The sequence below is a fragment of the Heptranchias perlo genome, chromosome 29 (genome assembly GCF_035084215.1).
Source record: "Heptranchias perlo isolate sHepPer1 chromosome 29, sHepPer1.hap1, whole genome shotgun sequence".
Lineage (NCBI taxonomy): Eukaryota > Metazoa > Chordata > Chondrichthyes > Hexanchiformes > Hexanchidae > Heptranchias > Heptranchias perlo.
This window is the reverse complement of record NC_090353.1, coordinates 2258515-2278655: the sequence shown is the minus strand read 5'-3', so window position 1 is coordinate 2278655 and position 20141 is coordinate 2258515. Positions and strand designations below refer to the sequence as shown.

The 20141-nt window shown below is 42.3% G+C and overlaps 1 protein-coding gene across 1 annotated transcript; it reads right to left on the bottom strand.

The window, feature by feature from the left end:
• Nucleotides 1–570: 570 nt before the first annotated feature.
• Nucleotides 571–19365, bottom strand: ndc80 (NDC80 kinetochore complex component). Its single transcript, XM_067968650.1, has 7 exons — nt 19146–19365; nt 18065–18220; nt 8205–8294; nt 8002–8094; nt 5798–5928; nt 2145–2247; nt 571–1116 (listed from the first exon to the last, which is right to left on the bottom strand). The coding sequence occupies exons 1-7, from the start codon at nt 19260–19262 to the stop codon at nt 994–996; spliced, it is 813 nt and encodes a 270-aa protein (XP_067824751.1). The 5' UTR covers nt 19263–19365; the 3' UTR covers nt 571–993.
• Between the last annotated feature and the right edge of the window lie 776 nt (nt 19366–20141).

Genomic DNA, 20141 nt, shown 5'->3' with positions numbered 1-20141 from the left:
TCTGGGCCCTTTTTTGAACTTGCATGGACACGCGATGCTTTAAAACATATTTAAAGGGAACTTCTTTCCCCAGAGCTTTTTTGTGGGAACAATGGACAAAAGAATCCCAAAATGTAATGTTCACACGTGTTGGCTGCTGCCAAACCAAAGGCAAGACTGATTCTGGTCATCCTCCCTTTCCTGCCAATTTTCTCCTCTCCCTTTGCTGGAGTACAGTCACTTACCAGGCCCCAAGTGGCCATTCTTCACATGCAATTCTACACAGCAAGTGCTGGCAGACTATTCAACTCTGGGGAGTATCACAGTTGAGTCCAGTATCCTATCCTCACCCAAAGTCCAGAGATTACCAGAGATTGGTGGACAGCGATCAGGCAGATCACTCCCCTCCACCCTCCCCAGAACCTGGGCCAGTTATAGCACTCCTCCTGTTCCACCAGACATCAGCTAACTCAATAAAAAGGGGATTGAACCTGGGACCTCCCTGGTCTACGGGGCTGTTACTCACTGGCTGTACCGAGAGAGCAACTTTTTAATTAATTTAATTATTTTTTCTGTAATCAAGAAACAGACTTTTAAAGAATGAATGATATTTATTTGGATATTTATTTATTGTAGATTACATATGAATAATTGTTAGTCTGAAACACATTCTGCATGCCTTTCCAATCCTATAATTCTAGACTGATCACCTTCATGGGTCAAATCAAATCAGAATGGAATCTTCCAGCAGAAAAACAAACCGAGTCTAGGCTCCAAAACCTTTCCGCTAGGATATTTGAAGACTGTTTTTGAAAACACTTTTATGCCCTGGCAATATCACAGCACCAATGCCTGGAAGAGGTTACACTGAAGCCAAACTTCCAACTATCTCCATCAATAGTGGTCAGATCAACTGGCAGACAGCTCACTCCTGCACTGGTAAAAAGTTATTCCTTAATACAAACTGTACACATAGAAACATGCCATGTTCAATGTTAACTGACCGTGCACAGTTCACAGAGAGCTGCTTTTCTCTCGGCTTAACTCCGTTAGGGACTTCAGATCTGACAAAAAATCCTCTTTCAAAAATTCTTCGTAGTCGCTCCTGGCACATTTTTGATAATCCACAAGATAGTTCTAAACAAAACAAAAGTTCTCTTTAGTTTAATCCCAAATCCTGAGCCCCGAGGGGAAAGAATTCGCAACTCAATACTGAACCACATCTTCACTGATGTGCAGAATACAATGAGCCACTGAGCCGTGCCGGGGCCCGGGGATTGGAGCTGAGGGGGCAGTGCACTGAGCCGTGCCGGGGCCCGGGGATTGGAGCTGAGGGGGCAGTGCACTGAGCCGTGCCCGGGGCCCGGGGATTGGAGCTGAGGGGGCAGTGCACTGAGCAGGGGAAACAACCGGGTTCACTCCCCCCTCAGTTGTAAGTTTCGGTGCACAACAGGCAGCTGGCGGGAGGAGACAACTATCGCCCGCCTCCGGTAACCGGCATCAGCCCCAAGCCACTGGGGCCTGGGACTCGTTTCTAAGCAGTCAGGGAGCTGCATGTGTCAAAGTAGGGTTCAGAGGAAGCTTGTGGAGGACAGGAAACCAGCCGGCTGCTCCAAGTGATCTGGGCCGACAGGCGGGGCCTGGGGGAGGGGGCTGTCGATGGGCCAACAGAGGCCAGAGTATTTTAAACGTTTCTGTGGGCTGTTTTCTCAGTGGCCTCTAGCAGTCCCTTTAAGGGCCGCTGGTTGGGGCGCTCAACAAAAGCCTACTCTGCACCCACCGTGCAGCTCTCGGGCCTCTCACGAGCCCCTATATGGAGCCGGAGCTTAGTCCAGACCCTCCGTGTCCGACCGTTACAGGCGCTCCCAGGGAGCCCAGCGATTATTTATTTACAGTATCACTGCTGCTTTTTAATGAGACTTTACTCTCTCGACTCACTGATTTCTCATCTCTTCACATGATGCCAACATGTACGTCACTGCTGCCTCACTAAATCCAAGTCTAGACAAACTCAAAAAGCTACATTCTAAGCTTTTTTCTAAAAGGAAGCAGTTGTGTTATATAAATAAACAAAATTCTGCACGGGTGGTTTAGTGAGAGATACAAACTGCTGATCCTCAATGATCAGTTCCCTACCCGTATAACTGCTGTTTAAAGCTCCATACCTCTACACTGGCGACATGTTGACTCATCGTATCCAAGTACAACTGCAAGTTGTTTGTTACTTTTCTCTTTGCTTCCGTGGTTTTCTGCTCCACTGCATCAGACCTGAGGAGAAAGTGATTTGCAAGTACAGAAACTCTTCTAAAAACACGACTTACTGACTCCCATAATTGAGTCAAATACATATTTTCCAGAATGTGGCAGTGAAGCAAAAGACAAGGAGATTTTTCCATAGGTATCGGATATTTGCACCAACTACATTGAAAAATAGCATCACAGAATTTTACACAAAGAATTCCTGGCTCCTCACACATGTGCCTATGCAGCCCTCTAAGAGCTGCACACTTTGTCCCATTTACGCCCTCCAGTTATTAACTCACTGACTAATGGAAATATTTTTCTCCCTCATAACTTTGAGCACCTCGATCAGATCTCCCGTAACCCTGCCTGCAAAAAGAGCCTTCCTAAAGTAGGATGTCAAAGACTAGAAACAATATTCTAACGGGAGTGTGACCAATGATTTGTATCGGCAGTACCGTCTCATTGCCTTTGTACTCAGTGCCACCTATTTATAAAAAGTAACATCCCATATGCTTGTTTTCGAAAAATTACACTGGGGTATCTTTCCTGCCCATTGACAATGAGCAGGCTGAAATCTAGCCTGGAGTTTTTCACTTCTCCAATCCAGGTGTGACCATCAAAAGATAATATTCTAGGGTTACACCCACCAGCTCAGCGGCCCCCTACCCAGTGAGATCCTTCCAAAGCAATAATGACCGAATAAATGTTCCAGAATGCCAAAATCAGTCAGGTAATGAGAATGAGAGACGAGGTGGTGACTTAAAGAGCCAAGAGTCAGGAAAGGTGTTCAGACGACCCTTGGCATGTCACTCAGGATTGGCTGCTTTCACCAAGTCCTCAGAAATTTCTCTGATTGTTTTCTAGCTGATTTTGATTTGTTTGTAGCAGATAGTATTGATTCATTCAAATGCAGATTAACATAGATATCATTCAGAAAATAGTATTTTGGCTTACAGAACACGAGTAAATTGAGACATGATGTGGTGAGTGTAACAGGCTCGGGAGGAACAGGTGACTTTGGACCTCTGGTTCCCAAAGCTCTCCACCACTGGGGGCTTTCCTCGCCTCATGTCTGGGTCTGGATAGAGATTGGTTGCTACGATTAGTCAACAACTCCAGTATCATTTTATCATTGACTACCAGGGTGGCAGACGGTGAACTAGATGGGCTGTGGTCTTCTTTTGTCCAGCAATTCCTGTTCCTATCTCTTTAGTTCTGATTGGTTGCTGCTTTACATTGAGACAATCACCAACGAGCGAGACAAAAGTGGAAATGTGCACAAGAGACCTCCCATATCATTGCTCAGTGAGTTGGAGGATACATGGTTTTATGCTATGTAACACGATAGATACTGTACAGGGGTATTGATTTACAGTGATTAATGCAATCTGACCTTTCCCAGAGTATTGCAGGAATCAGTGATCTTTCAGGCTTCAATTGCATGATTATGTTGGAAACTAAATCCGTGACCTTATTAAAATTAATGACCTAGTTAAATATTTAAAATTTGTTTAAAAACCAGGGGTAGTGAAGATGTTCGAGGTATAGATGGTGGGAACTGTGTGTGGCATTACTGGGAAATGGGTGTGACAGAGTGGCTAAGTAGAGTTGGGAGGGTGATTCTGGGAGCAGGATCACAGACCACAGGGTGTGGGAGCACTGGGAGGGGACCAGGATTTAGGAGTGGTGGGGGAAAAGAATAAAAAGCCCGAGGTGTGTGAAGAGGATTGGCTGTTTCACAACTATAGAAATGTTTATGCCATGTAAGAGGTGGCATTAGTGACTGACAATGTCAAATTCCATTTTTAGTAAGTGGGATTTTTCCTAGTGCTTCAGGATTGAATTTCACGTTATATTATTCTATGAAAATGTAAATGAGTTACCGTACCATTCTAAAGGAGAGAATATAAAGCAAGATGGTATGCAAATTGCACCAAGTGGAGGTAGATACTTGGTACTTGGAGTGGGAATAGGGTTTGGCTGCACTTTTTTTTATATTTGTTCATGGGATGTGGGCGTTGCTGGTGAGGCCGGCATTTATTGCCCATCCCTAATTGCCCTTGAGAAGGTGGTGGTGAGCCGCCTTCTTGAACCGCTGCAGTCCGTGTGGTGAAGGTTCTCCCACAGTGCTGTTAGGAAGGGAGTGCCAGGATTTTGACCCAGTGACGATGAAGGAACGGTGATATATTTCCAAGTCGGGATGGTGTGTGACTTGGAGGGGAACGTGCAGGTGGTGTTGTTCCCATGTGCCTGCTGCCCTTGTCCTTCTGGGTGGTAGAGGTCGCGGGTTTGGGAGGTGCTGTCGAAGAAGCCTTGGTGAGTTGCTGCAGTGCATCCTGTGGATGGTACACACTGCAGCCACTGTGCACTGGTGGTGAAGGGAGTGAATGTTTAGGGTGGTGGATGGGGTGCCAATCAAGCGGGCTGCTTTGTCCTGGATGGTGTTGAGCTTCTTGAGTGTTGTTGGAGCTGCACTCATCCAGGCAAGTGGAGAGTATTCCATCACACTCCCGACTTGTGCCTTGTAGATGGTGGAAAGGCTTTGGGGAGTCAGGAGGTGAGACACTCGCCGCAGAATACCCAGCCTCTGACCTCCTGTGGCCACAGTATTTATATGGCTGGTCCAGTTAAGTTTCTGATCAATGGTGACCCCCAGGATGTTGATGGTGGGGGATTCAGCAATGGTAATGCCGTTGAATGTCATGGGGAGGTGGTTAGACTCTCTCTTGTTGGAGGCAGAACTGTGGAAGGGAAACCAGAGATTTGTCACATTTTGGTGACAAACATTATGGCCATCGGAGATTTTGGTGGGTACTTTTGCCGTCAATATATTTGCATTGGGCATTGTCAGCAGGTGGGTGGGGTAGAAAGGAGGGCCAGAAAAAGGTGCTGAGTGTTAAGATTCCAATTATGTGCCTCAGTGCCCTTGCTTACACTATTTTCTTTTGTGGCTCCCTACCTTGCACTGGTCATGGCCATAAGATCTGCAAAGAATGCTGCTTGCAGTTCAACCTGTAAACAGGCTTGCAGCATAGGTTTGATTTAAATTTTATTTGAATTCTTGTCCCAAATCCTTGCTATTTTGTTGATATTTGTTCTAGAGATTTGTCCTGGCAGTGATGGCCTTTTCTCAGGATAGGATTTAAGCAAAAAGAAAACATGAAACTGCTTGGTTTTGGAAACCTAAAATATTTACAAACTGTGAATCCTGTAATTATCATCTAATCTAACCTGCTCCTATAGAGAGCCTGATACTGTATCCCAAAGCAGTAGCAAGAGGTGTGATGAGAAGCAGGGAACATCTTTTTAAGTTGGGGGAAAACTGAACTGGAAGAATGGTGCAGGCTCGAGGCTCTCTCAGACACAGGAGCAGTGTTGCTCATCCAGACCATGACGATATTGTGTGTGTGCACCAGCACATGGTTTCTCCAGGACCAAATCAAGCCAGACTTTACTCCTATAGTGTGTGGCAGATACTGAAATTATGAATTAAGTTTTGTTATTCTCGACTAGAATCTAAAAGTGACAGAGTAAGGGCTCCATCAATTAGATTTCAAATCGAACCTGGACATACCGGTACTTGGCTGCCTTTAGCTGACCAATTGCTTCATCTAATTGTTCATTCAAGCTCTTCTGCAACCATTTTCTCTGGTTTTCCAGAGATTCGAGTTCTTTGACTTGTTTTGTCGTTTTTCGACCATCTTCCTAAAAATAATTAGGAATAATTAGATTTTTCCAAAATTCTAAGTGGAAAAAAAATTAAAATCGTTAAATATCTGTTAAGAATCTGGTTATTCATTATGCTAGTGCCATGCACCAAGTTTCCAATAAGCCTAGGTTAACTCTGGTAGCTGTCGCACATACTGCACTCTGGATAAGCCCAATCCATCTGAAATCCCAACTCAGATCTTTCAGACTTAGCCACTTTCACTTGGAGAGTTTTCCCAGTTCCAGGGTGAGGCACAAAACTGAATACTCCATTTCACTCGGTGAAGCAGAACAATTGGGAAAATTATCTCTGCCCCTCAATGTATTAAAAATTTGATAAGGGTTCAAGAAACAATAACCTATAAAATTGAACACAAATCATAGCCACTGTGAAGAGTTGGCCAAATACCTCTTTGGAAACACAATTGAAGATTTTAAGCATAGACAATCAAATATTCTTTGGAGTGTGGTGGTCTGCCTTGTGGCAATGTCACTCATGGAATACAATGTACCAGGCTGGAATCACATGTTGTAACATTGGACTGATATCCTCGAGCTGCAAAAGGCCACGAGTCGGAGAAACATCAGAGATTTAGCTTTGTGGACGCTTGTTAGTTCTTTTCTTCAGTACATCAAGTGGCCCAGAGTCCAAGATAAGGCAGACACTGTACATGACTCATGAAAAAGGGGCTTTGATGAGCCAAATGGACTTCTTGTCAATCCAGATTTCAAATGTATTCAGCCAAAATAAATAATGAACTGCCTGGAAACTGCCACATAATTTAAGTTTTGCAGGCAGATCTCAAGGACGGGACCAGTGTGAGTCCCTCAAATCAGCCTCAAACTCAATTCAGAGGCACAGCAGGGAGCCATTAATACTATTACTATTACTGTTAGTTAGTATGATAACATGGAGATAATTTAACGTCTGCTTTTTTGTGGGATTTAACAGAAGATTCAGCATATTGGCCGTTCTTCTAGGATTCAATCAACTGAATGAAATTACCACCATGTTCATTTGCCAAAGATTTCTGGCATTTTGTGTACACAGTACTTGCTTTAAGCCTGGGCACTTTCCTCAAAAAAGTCAAATTGTCTAATACAATTTCATTGATGCACAGTTTTTTTGAACAAATAAATTATGACTAGATCCACAAGAATGTGCTAAAATGCGAATAGTTATCTGGTTTTGGTCACTCATTACTATAAATATTTTTGTGAGTATGATGAACCGAGGGTGACTGTCCTTGGCGATTGGTTTCATTATCCCTGGGCATCCTTTGGTACCCTGCCCAAGTGGCCATTGTTCATGTGTGAGCCGTGGCAATGAGAACCAGCAGGTTCTCCAATTGTGGTGGGCACAGTCAAGTCTGATCTCATCCTTGGAAAATTCATGTGTCATTTATATTTTTATGAAATTATCAATCCTGTATTTTTCTATAACATGTGCAGCATATTTTGAAATATTTAAACAATCTGCAGCCAATGTCAGTATCACTAATTGAACCACAGAATTATAGGATTCCACCTCGGCCAGGGAAGCAGTGATAATTACCAGTTAACCACTGAAACTTCGACTAGCAGAAAGCAACCAAGTCACTGAATCTCTCCATGCCAATTTTTAATATGCCATATAAAGTTAACTACAGATGTATTTGCCGAAGTGATTGTTGTTTACAATCTGTACAGTTAAATAAATGGAACATCACCACCCATCATAATCCAGTTTTGGTAAAATGCATTATGAACCCAGTTCTCTTTCAGTATTATTTGGGTTCCAACAAAATCTTTAAAGGAATGGTATTGTACCAGAGATTATTGAAATCAGTGGGCACTTTTGATATCTTAAAACATTGCATTTACACACCACAGAATTAAAACCTTAAATTTCTCTTCAAATGCAGAATATTGGCTGTATTTTGCAGAAGTCTAAAAGTAACCCATTAGTTCTCTCAGTCCGAATGCTGGGTACACTCAAACCATCTGAGCACTGCATTACACCACACTGAAGTGTCTGATCATTTAGCATCTACACTGAAAGACTCAGCAATCTACCGAAAGGCCTCTCACCTCCTTTTCTTGTTCAATTGTTTCGTCCACTTTTCGGATTCGTTCTTTTAACATTTTCAAATCGTTTGCTTGGTCATCCATCATGGTCTGAACCTAGGAAAGAAGAGTGATCTTCAGCAGACAAATACTGTTTACATTATAATGCAGATATTTCACACATAGATTTAGTCACTAACAATTTCCAGCATCGATTATTTCCATACCTGTTCATTGGCCTCTTGCACACTCATCTTCTTATGCTTCAGATTAACAATTTCTTCATTTATCTGCTTCAGTAGCACCATCAAGTCAAGCTGTAGAAAAGAAACAAGGTCAAGAACAGGTCACGTGAAAACTAGAAAGGACACTTTAAACTAAAGTGGCAGGGGGATGGGAATCGATGCAGGAAGTCAGTGGGAAGTAAAGTGGAGACAGAAACAAAAGGCAGTAAGGGAGAGTGTACAAAACATGACCGGACAAATGGTCTGAGAAAGCAGGGCAAAGACCAAGGGAAGTCTAGATTAAGCTGCATTTATTTCAATGCAAGAAGTCTGATGGGCAAGGCAGATGAACTCAGGGCATGGATGGGTACATGGGACTGGGATGTTATAGCTATTACTGAAACATGGCTAAGGGAGGGGCAGGACTGGCAGCTAAATATTCCAGGGTACAGATGCTATAGGAAAGATAGAGCAGGAGGTAAGAGAGGAGGGGGAGTTGCGTTCTTGATTAGGGAGAACATCACGGCAGTAGTGAGAGGATATATCCGAGGGTTCGCCCACGGAGTCTATATGGGTAGAACTGAAAAATAAGAAGGGAGAGATCACTTTGATAGGATTGCACTACAGACCCCCAAATAGTCAACGGGAAATTGAGGAGCAAATATGTAAGGAGATTACAGACAGCTGCAAGAAAAATAGGGTGGTAATAGTAGGGGACTTTAACTTTCCCAACATTGACTGGGACAGCCATAGCATTAGGGGCTTGGATGGAGAGAAATTTGTTGAGTGTATTCAGGAGGAATTTCTCATTCAGTATGTGGATGGCCCGACGAGAGAGGGGGCAAAACTTGACCTCCTCTTGGGAAATAAGGAAGGGCAGGTGACAGAAGTGTTAGTGAGGGATCACTTTGGGACCAGTGATCATAATTCCATTAGTTTTAAGATAGCTATGGAGAAGGATAGGTCTGGCCCAAAGGTTAAAATTCTAAATTGGGGAAAGGCCAATTTTGATGGTATTAGACAGGAACTTTCAGAAGTTGATTGGGAGAGTCTGTTGGCAGGCAAAGGGACGTCTGGTAAGTGGGAGTCCTTCAAAAATGTGTTAACCAGGGTTCAGGGTAAGCACATTCCTTATAAAGTAAAGGGCAAGGCTGGTAGAAGTAGGGAACCTTGGATGACTCGGGAGATTGAGGCCCTAGTCAGAAAGAAGAAGGAGGCATATGACATGCATATGCAGCTGGGATCAAGTGGATCCCTTGAAAAGTATAGAGATTGCCGGAGTAGAGTTAAGAGAGAAATCAGGAGGGCAAAAAGGGGACATGAGATTGCTTTGGCAGATAAGGCAAAGGTGAATTCAAAGAGCTTCTACAAATACATAAAGGGCAAAAGAATAACTAGGGAGAGAGTAGGGCCTCTGAAGGATCAACAAGGTCATCTATGTGCGGAACCACAAGAGATGGGTGAGATCCTAAATGAATATTTCGCATCGGTATTTACGGTTGAGAAAGGCATGGATGTTAGGGAACTTGGGGAAATAAATAGTGATGTCTTGAGGAGTGTACATATTACAGAGAGGGAGGTGCTGGAAGTCTTAACGCGCATCAAGGTAGATAAATCACCGGGACCTGATGAAATGTATCCCAGGACGTTATGGGAGGTTAGAGAGGAAATTGCGGGTCCCCTAGCAGAGATATTTGAATCATCCACCGCTACAGGTGAGGAGCCTGAAGATTGGAGGGTAGCAAATGTTGTGCCTTTGTTCAAGAAGGGCGGCAGGGAAAAGCCTGGGAACGACAGACCGGTGAGCCTGACATCTGTAGTGGGTAAAGTTGTTAGAGGGTATTCTGAGAGACAGGATCTATGGGCATTTGGAGAGGCAGGGACTGATTAGGAACAGTCAGCCTGGTTTTGTGAGAGGAAAATCATTTCTCATGAATTTGATTGAGTTTTTTGAAGGGGTAACCAAGAAGATAGATGAGGGCTGTGCAGTAGACGTGGTCTACATGGACTTTAGCAAAGCCTTTGACAAGGTACCGCATGGTAGGTTGTTACATAAGGTTAAATCTCACGGGATCCAAGGTGAGGTAGCCAATTGGATACAACATTGGCTTGACGACAGAAGACAGAGGGTGGTTGTAGAGGGTTGTTTTTCAAATTGGAGGCCTGTGACCAGCGGTGTGCCTCAGGGATCGGTGCTGGGTCCGCTGTTATTTGTTATTTATATTAATGATTTGGACAAGAATTTAGGAGGCATGGTTAGTAAGTTTGCAGATGACACCAAGATTGGTGGCATTGTGGACAGTGAAGAAGGTTATCTTGGATTGCAACGGGATCTTGATAAATTGGGCCAGTGGGCCGATGAATGGCAGATGGAGTTTAATTTAGATAAATGTGAGGTGATGCATTTTGGGAGATCGAATCGGGCCAGGACCTACTCCATTAATGGTAGGGCGTTGGGGAGAGTTATAGAACAAAGATCTCGGAGTACAGGTTCATAGCTCCTTGAAAGTGGAGTCACAGGTGGATAGGGTGGTGAAGAAGGCATTCAGCTTGCTTGGTTTCATTGGTCAGAACATTGAATACAGGAGTTGGGATGTCTTGAAGTTGTACAAGACATTAGTTAGGCCACACTTGGAATACTGTGTACAGTTCTGGTCACCCTATTATAGAAAGGATATTATTAAACTAGAAAGAGTGCAGAAAAGATTTACTAGGATGCTGCCGGGACTTGATGGTTTGACTTATAGGGAGAGGTTAGACAGACTGGGACTTTTTTCCCTGGAGAGTAGGAGGTTGAGGGGTGATCTTATACAAGTCTATAAAATAATGAGGGGCATAGATAAGGTAGATAGTCAAAATCTTTTCCCAAAGGTAGGGGAGTCTATAACGAGGGGACATAGATTTAAGGTGAGAGGGGAGAGATACAAAAGGGTCCAGAGGGGCAATTTTTTTTCACTCAAAGGGTGGTGAGTGTCTGGAACGAGCTGCCAGAGGCAGTAGTAGAGGCGGGTACAATTTTGTCTTTTAAAAAGCATTTGGACAGTTACATGGGTAAGATGGGTATAGAGGGATATGGGCCAAGTGCAGGCAATTGGGACTAGCTTGGTGGTATAAACTGGGCGACATGGACATGTTGGGCCGAAGGGCCTGTTTCCATGTTGTAAACTTCTATGATTCTAGGTTATTACAAAAAGAGTTCAGTTGGTCCTTAGCCTTCCCCCTTTTATGGGTTGGTTAGGCAACTTTACAATGCCATTTTGATTTTTAATTACTTAGAAATGGTTTTCCCATTCTTAATTGATTTGGTTTTTCTGTTATTCAGTTGAGGAAAAGGTCAAATAACCTGCTGTGAGACATATGCCAGCAATATTGGTTTCTGTTTCCCACCTGGGAAAACGTCTCCCCTCTATCCCCGGGCCCTATCTTTTTTTTTCTTACAACATGGAAACAGGCCCTTCGGCCCAACATGTCCATGTCGCCCAGTTTATACCACTAAGCTAGTCCCAATTGCCTGCACTTGGCCCATATCCCTCTATACCCATCTTACCCATGTAACTGTCCAAATGCTTTTTAAAAGACAAAATTGTACCCGCCTCTACTACTGCCTCTGGCAGCTCGTTCCAGACACTCACCACCCTTTGAGTGAAAAAATTGCCCCTCTGGACCCTTTTGTATCTCTCCCCTCACCTTAAATCTATGCCCCCTCGTTATAGACTCCCCTACCTTTGGGAAAAGATTTTGACTATCTACCTTATCTATGCCCCTCGTTATTTTATAGACTTCAATAAGATCCCCCCGAAACCTCCTACTCTCCAGGGAAAAAAGTCCCAGTCTATCCAACCTCTCCCTATAAGTCAAACCATCAAGTCCCGGTAGCATCCTAGGAAATCTTTTCTGCACTCTTTCTAGTTTAATAATATCCTTTCTATAATAGGGTGACCAGAACTGTACACAGTATTCCAAGTGTGGACTTACTAATGTCTTGTACAACTTCAACAAGACATCCCAACTCCTGTACTCAATGTTCTGACCAATGAAACCAAGCATGCTGAATGCCTTCTTCACCACCCTATCCACCTGTGACTCCACTTTCAAGGAGCTATCGCAGGACCCCATCCCATCCCCTCTACCACAGGGCCCTTCCCCTCCCATCTATCTTATGGCCCCTTCCAAAAGCTTGCCTGGTATCTCTGTGGGGACAAAGCCTCTCACCCCATTACTTTTTGGTAAATTGTGTTAATCGGTTATGACTTCACTTCCGGAGACCATGCTGGATAACAGGCACGCTCGCTGTTTATCGACACTGTTCAGTGTACGCGTGAAAGCAAAATACTGACCGGGCCACATGCAATGGAGAAAATCTGATTTATTTGTCCCTGGCACAAAAAGCAAAGTGGGTGGAGCACAAATAAACATCTCAGTGAGGCTTCAGTTAATGCAGCTGTTTGTTCTGCTTCGTGCTGGTGATAAATCTGCCAATCCACCCGTGACCTTAAATCACACCTTGCCCCCTCCCTTTGAAGGTAAGTTTTAGCTCAGAACTGTATCGCTTCACTATGATAGGAATAGTGAAGGAAGGACAATGTGATACAGACCCTGTGAACGATAAGGTTATTTATGAGGTCATTCTGCCGTTAACTTTCACTGTAATACATGCAGCACTTACAAATATTGGCATGATCACTTGCTTTTATTAATAAATATTAGTATCTAACTTGTTTTTCCATTAATCAGACAGCCCAGTTCCCAGCAGTAAAATTACAGAATGACACTGAAAATTTATTTTAATGTAATATATTTCATTTTTGCATTATAAGCAATTTTGACGAGTTATTTTTAAAGAGAGGATCCACAAAACAATTTTAAAAAGCTAAAATAATTTTATAAGAAAATTCTAACAGCAGAGGATGAATATTTCCAATTTTGCTTTTCAATGATTTCCATTTCCCCCTACATCTAGGGCAGAGAGAAAAATCTTCCATCCCAATCCCCGAGTAAATGCTGGAAGCGCACTGCAAGCATCGGAGTGCAAAGATGGGTTAATATTTCATAAAAAACACAATAAAATGCTGGAATCTAACAACTACATAAACAGATTTTCCTCTCAATGCACTCAAATTTCAGCTCAAAAAAATGGCAATCAACTCCTCTTAATATGTTTTAATTTATGAAAAGGCTTGGGGGAAATCTCACTTTACTCCAGATGTGGAGATGCCGGTGATGGACTGGGGTTGACAATTGTAAACAATTTTACAACACCAAGTTATAGTCCAGCAATTTTATTTTAAATTCACAAGCTTTTCCTCAGGCAAACATTTGCCTGAGGAAGGAGAAAATCTCCGAAAGCTTGTGAATTTAAAATAAAATTGCTGGACTATAACTTGGTGTTGTAAAATTGTTCACTTTACTCCAGGCCTAGTCTCTGGAGTCTACAATGTAATTGTTCTGGACAAGAACATAAACAGGGAAACTGGTTTCACAAGTATTGTTTTAGGTCTTTGCTGGTTGTTGGACTTTGATGTTGTGACTGCGCACAAGGTAAAGAGTGAGTGCAGTGCAGAATCTGTGGAGGTTAACACAAAAGATTTGGGGGAAGGGGATGTCACCATACAAAAAATACTAGAATCTCTTCGAACACGATCAGTGTAACAAACGGATACTTAGGCCAATGAAAATAAATGTCATTAATCGCACACTTTTTGTTAATGTTAATCCCAAACACAATCAAATGTGTGTTCTATTTCCCCAACAAATGAAGCAGTTAGAAGGGGGATTATTTCATGTATGACTGGAATGTACCCAATAAAGTTTGTCCTCTCCTCAACCACTTAATATTTGTCCTGTATTCATTTTTTTAACATCTGAAATAGAACTATTTTAATGGAGTTGATAGACTGTGACCTTTCTAAAGTTGGTACAATTCAAGGTCATTTGTTTTGAATAAAACAATCTCTGTAGTCCAACATGGTGTGTCACGTGACTTGTATTAGGAACCCCTGTGCATCAATATCCTTTACTGCATCTCGATGTTACAGGCTGACTAACAGAATTCCAGGAAATAAATGGATGGAGTGCTTGTTTAATGCAGAAGTGGATACTGAAGCAGCAAGCGAGAGTTCCCATATCAGTGCTAACATGACAGGTTGGCATGTAACAGGGAAAGCACAGGGAAATGGGATTAGTGTAGATAACTCCAATTGGAAAGCTGTCACCACCTCAGACAGGATGGGGCAAACAGCCCCCTTCAACACTGTCATTTCTGTGATTCTACAAAAAACAGAAAATGCTGGAAGCATTAATGGTTCAGGAAGATAATTCGCCCAAAATATTAACTACTTCCTTCCTGGGGTGTTGACGGACTGACCTGCTGTGCATTTTCCATATTCCCATTTCAGATGTTGAACATTTAGTTTTCTTTTTATCTGTTTGAAAGCCGATTTTCCCAACGTATAGGGACTCTTCCAGTGAACGCAAGAGATTTGTTTTGCTACTAGACTCTCCCCTCAAAAATTTGTTTATTTCTGCATGGCCAGACTACTTGATCATAAGAGCAAAAGAAATAGGAGCAGGAGTAGGCTATTCAGCCCCTCGAGCCTGTTCTGCCAATCAGATCGTGGCTGATCTTCGACCTCAACTCCACTTTCCTGCTCAATCCTGCCTTAGTCATCAATAAAACGGAACGAGAAGCAATGTCTGGGAACCGCACAACATCACAGCACACAATCAGGCTAGTTAGTCCATCGGGCCCATGACACACCGAGCCTAATCCCCATTCCTGCTCACTCCCCATCCCCATTAATACCCCACCGAGGCTAATCCCCATTCCTGCTCACTCCCCATCCCCTTTACTACCCCACCGAGGCTAATCCCCATTCCTGCTCACTCCCCATCCCCTTTACTACCCCACCGAGCCTAATCCCCATTCCTGCTCACTCCCCATCCCTTGACTACCCCGAGCCTAATTCCCTCTCCTGCTCATTAACCAATTCCCATTTAAAATTATTTATGGTTCAACTATGATTTGCGGCAGTGAATCCCACATTCTAACTAACAAAGTGTTTTTCTAATTACCTATAATTCTTCGAGTTTCTTAAATTGGTGGTTTCTTGTTACTGTTTCACCAACCAGTGCAAATAACCTATCGCTATTTATCTCATCAGAACGCTTCATAATCTTTAACAGCTGCGTCAGGTCACCCCTTAACTTTCTCAAATCTAGTGAAAAAAGTCAACTTTAAAGTCTCTTCATATTTGTAACCTGTCATCCTTGTTTTTATATCCTCCCTATACTGAGCTACCCAAACTGCACACAATATTCCAACTGCAGCCCAAGGTCTTGTACAGGTTCAACATTTGCTTTTATATTGTGTCTCCAGATACAAACCTAAGGATTCCGTTAATGACCTGTGTATCTATACACCAAGGTTCCTCTGCTCCTCAACGCCATTTTAAATCTTGCAAAAAGGAGCATTTCCTTTCCTATTCTTATTCCCAAAATGTATTCACATTTTTCTACATTGAACAGCAATTGAAATCTATTTTCTTCTCTCCAGGAGTTTTCCCACAATCCTTGTTAATTTGCCATTGCCATTGCCCCAAATTTAATATCCAGATAATTTCTGCATATAGTAAATAACAGCGCAAAGAAACCCCTGTGGAACATCACTCATCTTTCCAGCCCAAGAAATGTCCTTTCACCGCCCCCCCCACTTTTGCTTTTGGCCCTCTAACCATCATTCCATTACCGAATATCTTTGCTACAAGTCTTTTATGATATCTTATTTGCAAGTTAACTTATTTCATATTTACACTTATAAAAGGCTGCATCCATGCTCAATACGCAAACTGGTATCCATCAAGCATTTATATATTTTGGTTTATACAGAAAGTCAACAGACTCAATAGTGGATACCAATGGAATAATGGAATGCTGGCATAGAATACACAGAGTACAGCACAAGGTCGGTAATGAGCTTGAAGCCAGAAAAACAATCTCGATTATAGTAACTTATGACCTCATCAATATTGTTAGATTGTTTTTAAGTCCCTGCAGAATCTGGAGATTGAGAAACTACTCTCAAGCTTCTGGTAATACTTCTCAAATTTACTGCCAGGTGAAAGAATGTCCTGAGGTGACTCTCCCTATGGGGAAATGCCTATCCTCTGTCTATAGCCTCCCATGGCAGTACAGCCGACGTGGGAAGCTCAGAATGAGAAACAAGTGGTGCCATGTTGTTACAAAAAAATATTTTCGTCTAGGATTTAACTTGCATTTATATTGCGCCTTTAATGTAGTAAAACGTCCCACGACGCTTCATAAGAGCTTAAACAAAATTTGGCACCATGTGACATAAGGAGATATTAGGACAGGTGACCAAAAGCTTGGTCAAAGAGGTAGGTTTTAAGGAGCGTCTTATAGGAGGGGAGAGGTAGAGAAGCAGAGGGGTTTAGGGAGGGAATTCTTGAGCTTAAGGCCTGGGCAGCTGAAGGCACGGCTGCCAATGGTGCAGCGATTAAAGTTGGGGATGCGCAAGAGGCCAGAATTAGAGGAACGCAGAGAACTCGGGGGGGTTGTAGGGCTGGAGGAGGTTACAGAGATAGGAAGGGGTGAGGCCATAGAGGGATTTGAAAACAAGGACGAGAATTTTAAAATCAAGGTGTTGCCGGACCAGGAGCCAATGTAGGTCAGCGAGCACAGCGGGTGATGGGAGAACGGGACTTGGTGAGAGTTAGGATAGGGGCAACCTTTTGGATGAGCTCAAGTTTATGAAGGGTGGAAGATGGGAAGCCGGCTAGGACAGCATTGGAATAGTCAAGTCTAGAGTTAACAAAGGCATGGATGAGGGTTTCAGTAGATGAGCTGTGGCAGGGGCTGAGATAGGCAATAGGTGGGAGTAGGCAGTCTTGGTGATACATGGTATTAGCTTCTTCAATTCTGTCACAGTACAATTAAGTCAGCTTCATTCACAGAAATCATGTCTTCACTTTACTTGATACGCTGTTGTGACCACTGTTTAGTCACTGGATGTCAAGCCATTCAATTCAAATACAAACATGCTGTGTGATTTGTTCACGTGAGAGATCGGCAGTTTTTTTAATTTAACAGTTGGTTAAATTAGTCTTCGGTTACTGTTTCAAAGGGCTTTAATAGCCTGCCCTTCTCAAATCAAATAAATTGTTCAGAAGCAAGAAGTTATCTATATTTTTCAAAAAGAATCTGCTTGAAACTGAAAAGTTTTAGCTAGCCTGTTATTTGTGTAGTTGGTGAGAAGAACGACATATGAAAAGATTAAAATTTAGCTTAGTATAGAAGTTGCAAATTATTTGTCTATTACAAGGAACTTGTAAATATGTTACAATTGCTATTCTTGTTTTATTACCATTTAATAAATGTGACAGTTAAAGCCTAAAACAAGATCTAATTTAGTGTTATTCTGCTGCCTTTTGAAGACAAGGAGGACCCTGTGAAGGCACAAGATGAAGCAATAGCTGTGGTATTCTAACAAAGGGCATGCTGTTCATTATTCCAAGCATGCTTAGGGCAAGTGAGATATAAGGTTAACCTACAAGAGGAATCTGAAACACAAAAACAAAAATATCTCTGCTTAAAAGGGTAAAAGAAACTTCAAAACGTAACACCTGTGCCAGTCACTGTGACAGGACCTCAGTGCTCCAAATCATAACACCATTGTATTGCTTCAAGGTAACAGAAGTGACCCGTCTCATTAGTGTTAGGGATCAGTTCTAGTGTGTATTTATCATTCACTTTTCATTGGAATATGGTACATTACATGCCAATACTCCAGACAACAGATTTTTTTTTGATAAAGTATAATATAAAAAAGTATAAAAAAGATTTTTTACTTTTATTTTTTCAGTATTTTGCAATAAATTCCTTTTCCCAGAGGCAAAATCCAAGAGACTTATCTCAAAGTCTTGTCCTCGAGCATTTTCAGCCGTTTTAGGAATTAGCTTGAGTTTCCGAGCCATCGTATGGTACTCCAGCAGTCTGACTTCCAGCTAAAGTAAAGGTGATAAAGAGAGTGATTGAACATGAGAGCAGAGTTCGTAGATCAATACGAATGAACAAAAATCAGTATCTTTAGAATACAGAGATAGTCAGCATATCACTCGGGTCCATAAATCAAATCTAGGATTTCCCCCCCCCCCCCACTACTTGTGATGCAGTGGACCACAAGATTAACCAACCACTTACAGAACGTTCTCATCCCCATGACTGATGAAGAACCAAGGAAATAGAAGTCAAACTAGGCAGCAGCATTAGTCACCTTGGAACTGACTTCAGAACAAAGTCCAGTCTCTGAAGACTGCTTTTAGTTTAAACCTAGTAAGAACTTCCTCCATTTCTCCCACTCCAAAACAGATTCTTATTCTTATCCAGAATCAGAGAGATTTCAAGGTGCATTCCAGACATAAGCATGCCTGTGAAGTAATACAAGGTCAGCACTGTCACCCCAAGGGAGATGGGGAAAGCAATGAGGATAGTTATGTGACATCCTTTATTAGGGCATAGAAAGGAAAAGTCCAGAGGACTCTCCACAAGTCTCTCGAAAGGATAGCTGTGTCTATAATTTGGTTGATTGATCAATCTACCACCCACTCCCCCACAATATAACATTTAATCTACTCATGTCGACACAGCTCAGCTGTGGTTTGGTGCTGGATGCATTCTCTGGACATTGATGTACATTCTGTAGGCTGAAGGCTAAAAGCCAGAGGAAAGTAGAGTCGGATTTGTTTGATGACTGGAAGAATAAATCAGTTTGGCATTCGTCAAACTATAGAATGTGTTCTTTATTTACTAGCTGTAATTTTTACTTTAAATTATTCTCAATGTAATTTTAACATCCTTCTCATTCATTGGTTAATTAGGCATTTGACAGCTTACAGCCTCCCTGCAGACGACACCACCTTCTCCCCTCACCATCTCCTTGGCCTTTGTCACTTTTATCTCTTCATTCCACATCCTTTTTTCTGCATCTTCTAAGTTTTTGCTCAGGGAAATTGTCGTCTGATGCAGTTCATTTTTCTCATGATTCATTTTCTTAACATCAACAGCTGAAACTTCCTGTACGTCATAGATCTGTTGCAGACTGTTGTTCTCCTCTTTAACTGCGTCTAACTCCAGTGCTTAAAAAAAACAAAACATACATGATCTCATGTGTACCCCTTATATTAACTAGGATTTCTTTTAAGAAAATGGAAAAAAGGATCAACAAATCATTGCAAATAAACAAGCCTTACTCGAACAGCTAATATTACAAATAAGAATCCAATGCCAACAGCTGTTTACTTTGTTTTTGTGGACCAAATAAGAGTCTCTTTGACAAGCATTAAAAAGAAGCTAGCTGTGGTACAATAGGCACCATCAGTATTGTTTTCAATTCCTTTTTGTTTCAGATCCAGTTTTTCTGCTAATTTTGTCTCTTCCACTCCTAAAGGGATACAGTTCAATAGAAGCCAGTTGCCCCTCAGTAATGTCCCTAGATCAACATTATTCTGTGATTTGTCACTGTTGTCCTGTGACAGACCCCTTAATTTTCTAACCTACCTTGACAAGTGTGATTTTACCCCCAAGTCATGCATTTTTTTGATTTTGACTTGAGAAATATTTATCAACAAATTTTCTTTTTAAATTTAAGAAACTTAAAATGATAGTCAGGATTAGCTGAAGTACTTCACTGCTGCTCTGCTACGGCTAACAGTGCAGCGGTTCCGGCACATTACGGCTAACAGTGCAGCGGTTCCGGCACATTACGGCTAACAGTGCAGCGGTTCCGGCACATTACGGCTAACAGTGCAGCGGTTCCGGCACATTACGGCTAACAGTGCAGCGGTTCCGGCACATTACGGCTAACAGTGCAGCGGTTCCGGCACATTACGGCTAACAGTGCAGCGGTTCCGGCACATTACGGCTAAC

What these genes read in the sequence shown, in the direction of transcription:
- ndc80 (XM_067968650.1), bottom strand. Translation starts at nt 19,262, where the DNA reads ATGAATCATGAGAAAAATGAACTGCATCAGACGACAATTTCCCTGAGC. An exon ending in AAAATACTGAAAAAATAAAA is followed by an intron (nt 8,295 to 18,064) that starts GTAAAAAATCTT and finishes TCTTTTCTACAG; the next exon opens with CTTGACTTGATGGTGCTACT. An exon ending in CTAAAGGCAGCCAAGTACCG is followed by an intron (nt 2,248 to 5,797) that starts GTATGTCCAGGT and finishes CTTTCTCCTCAG; the next exon opens with GTCTGATGCAGTGGAGCAGA.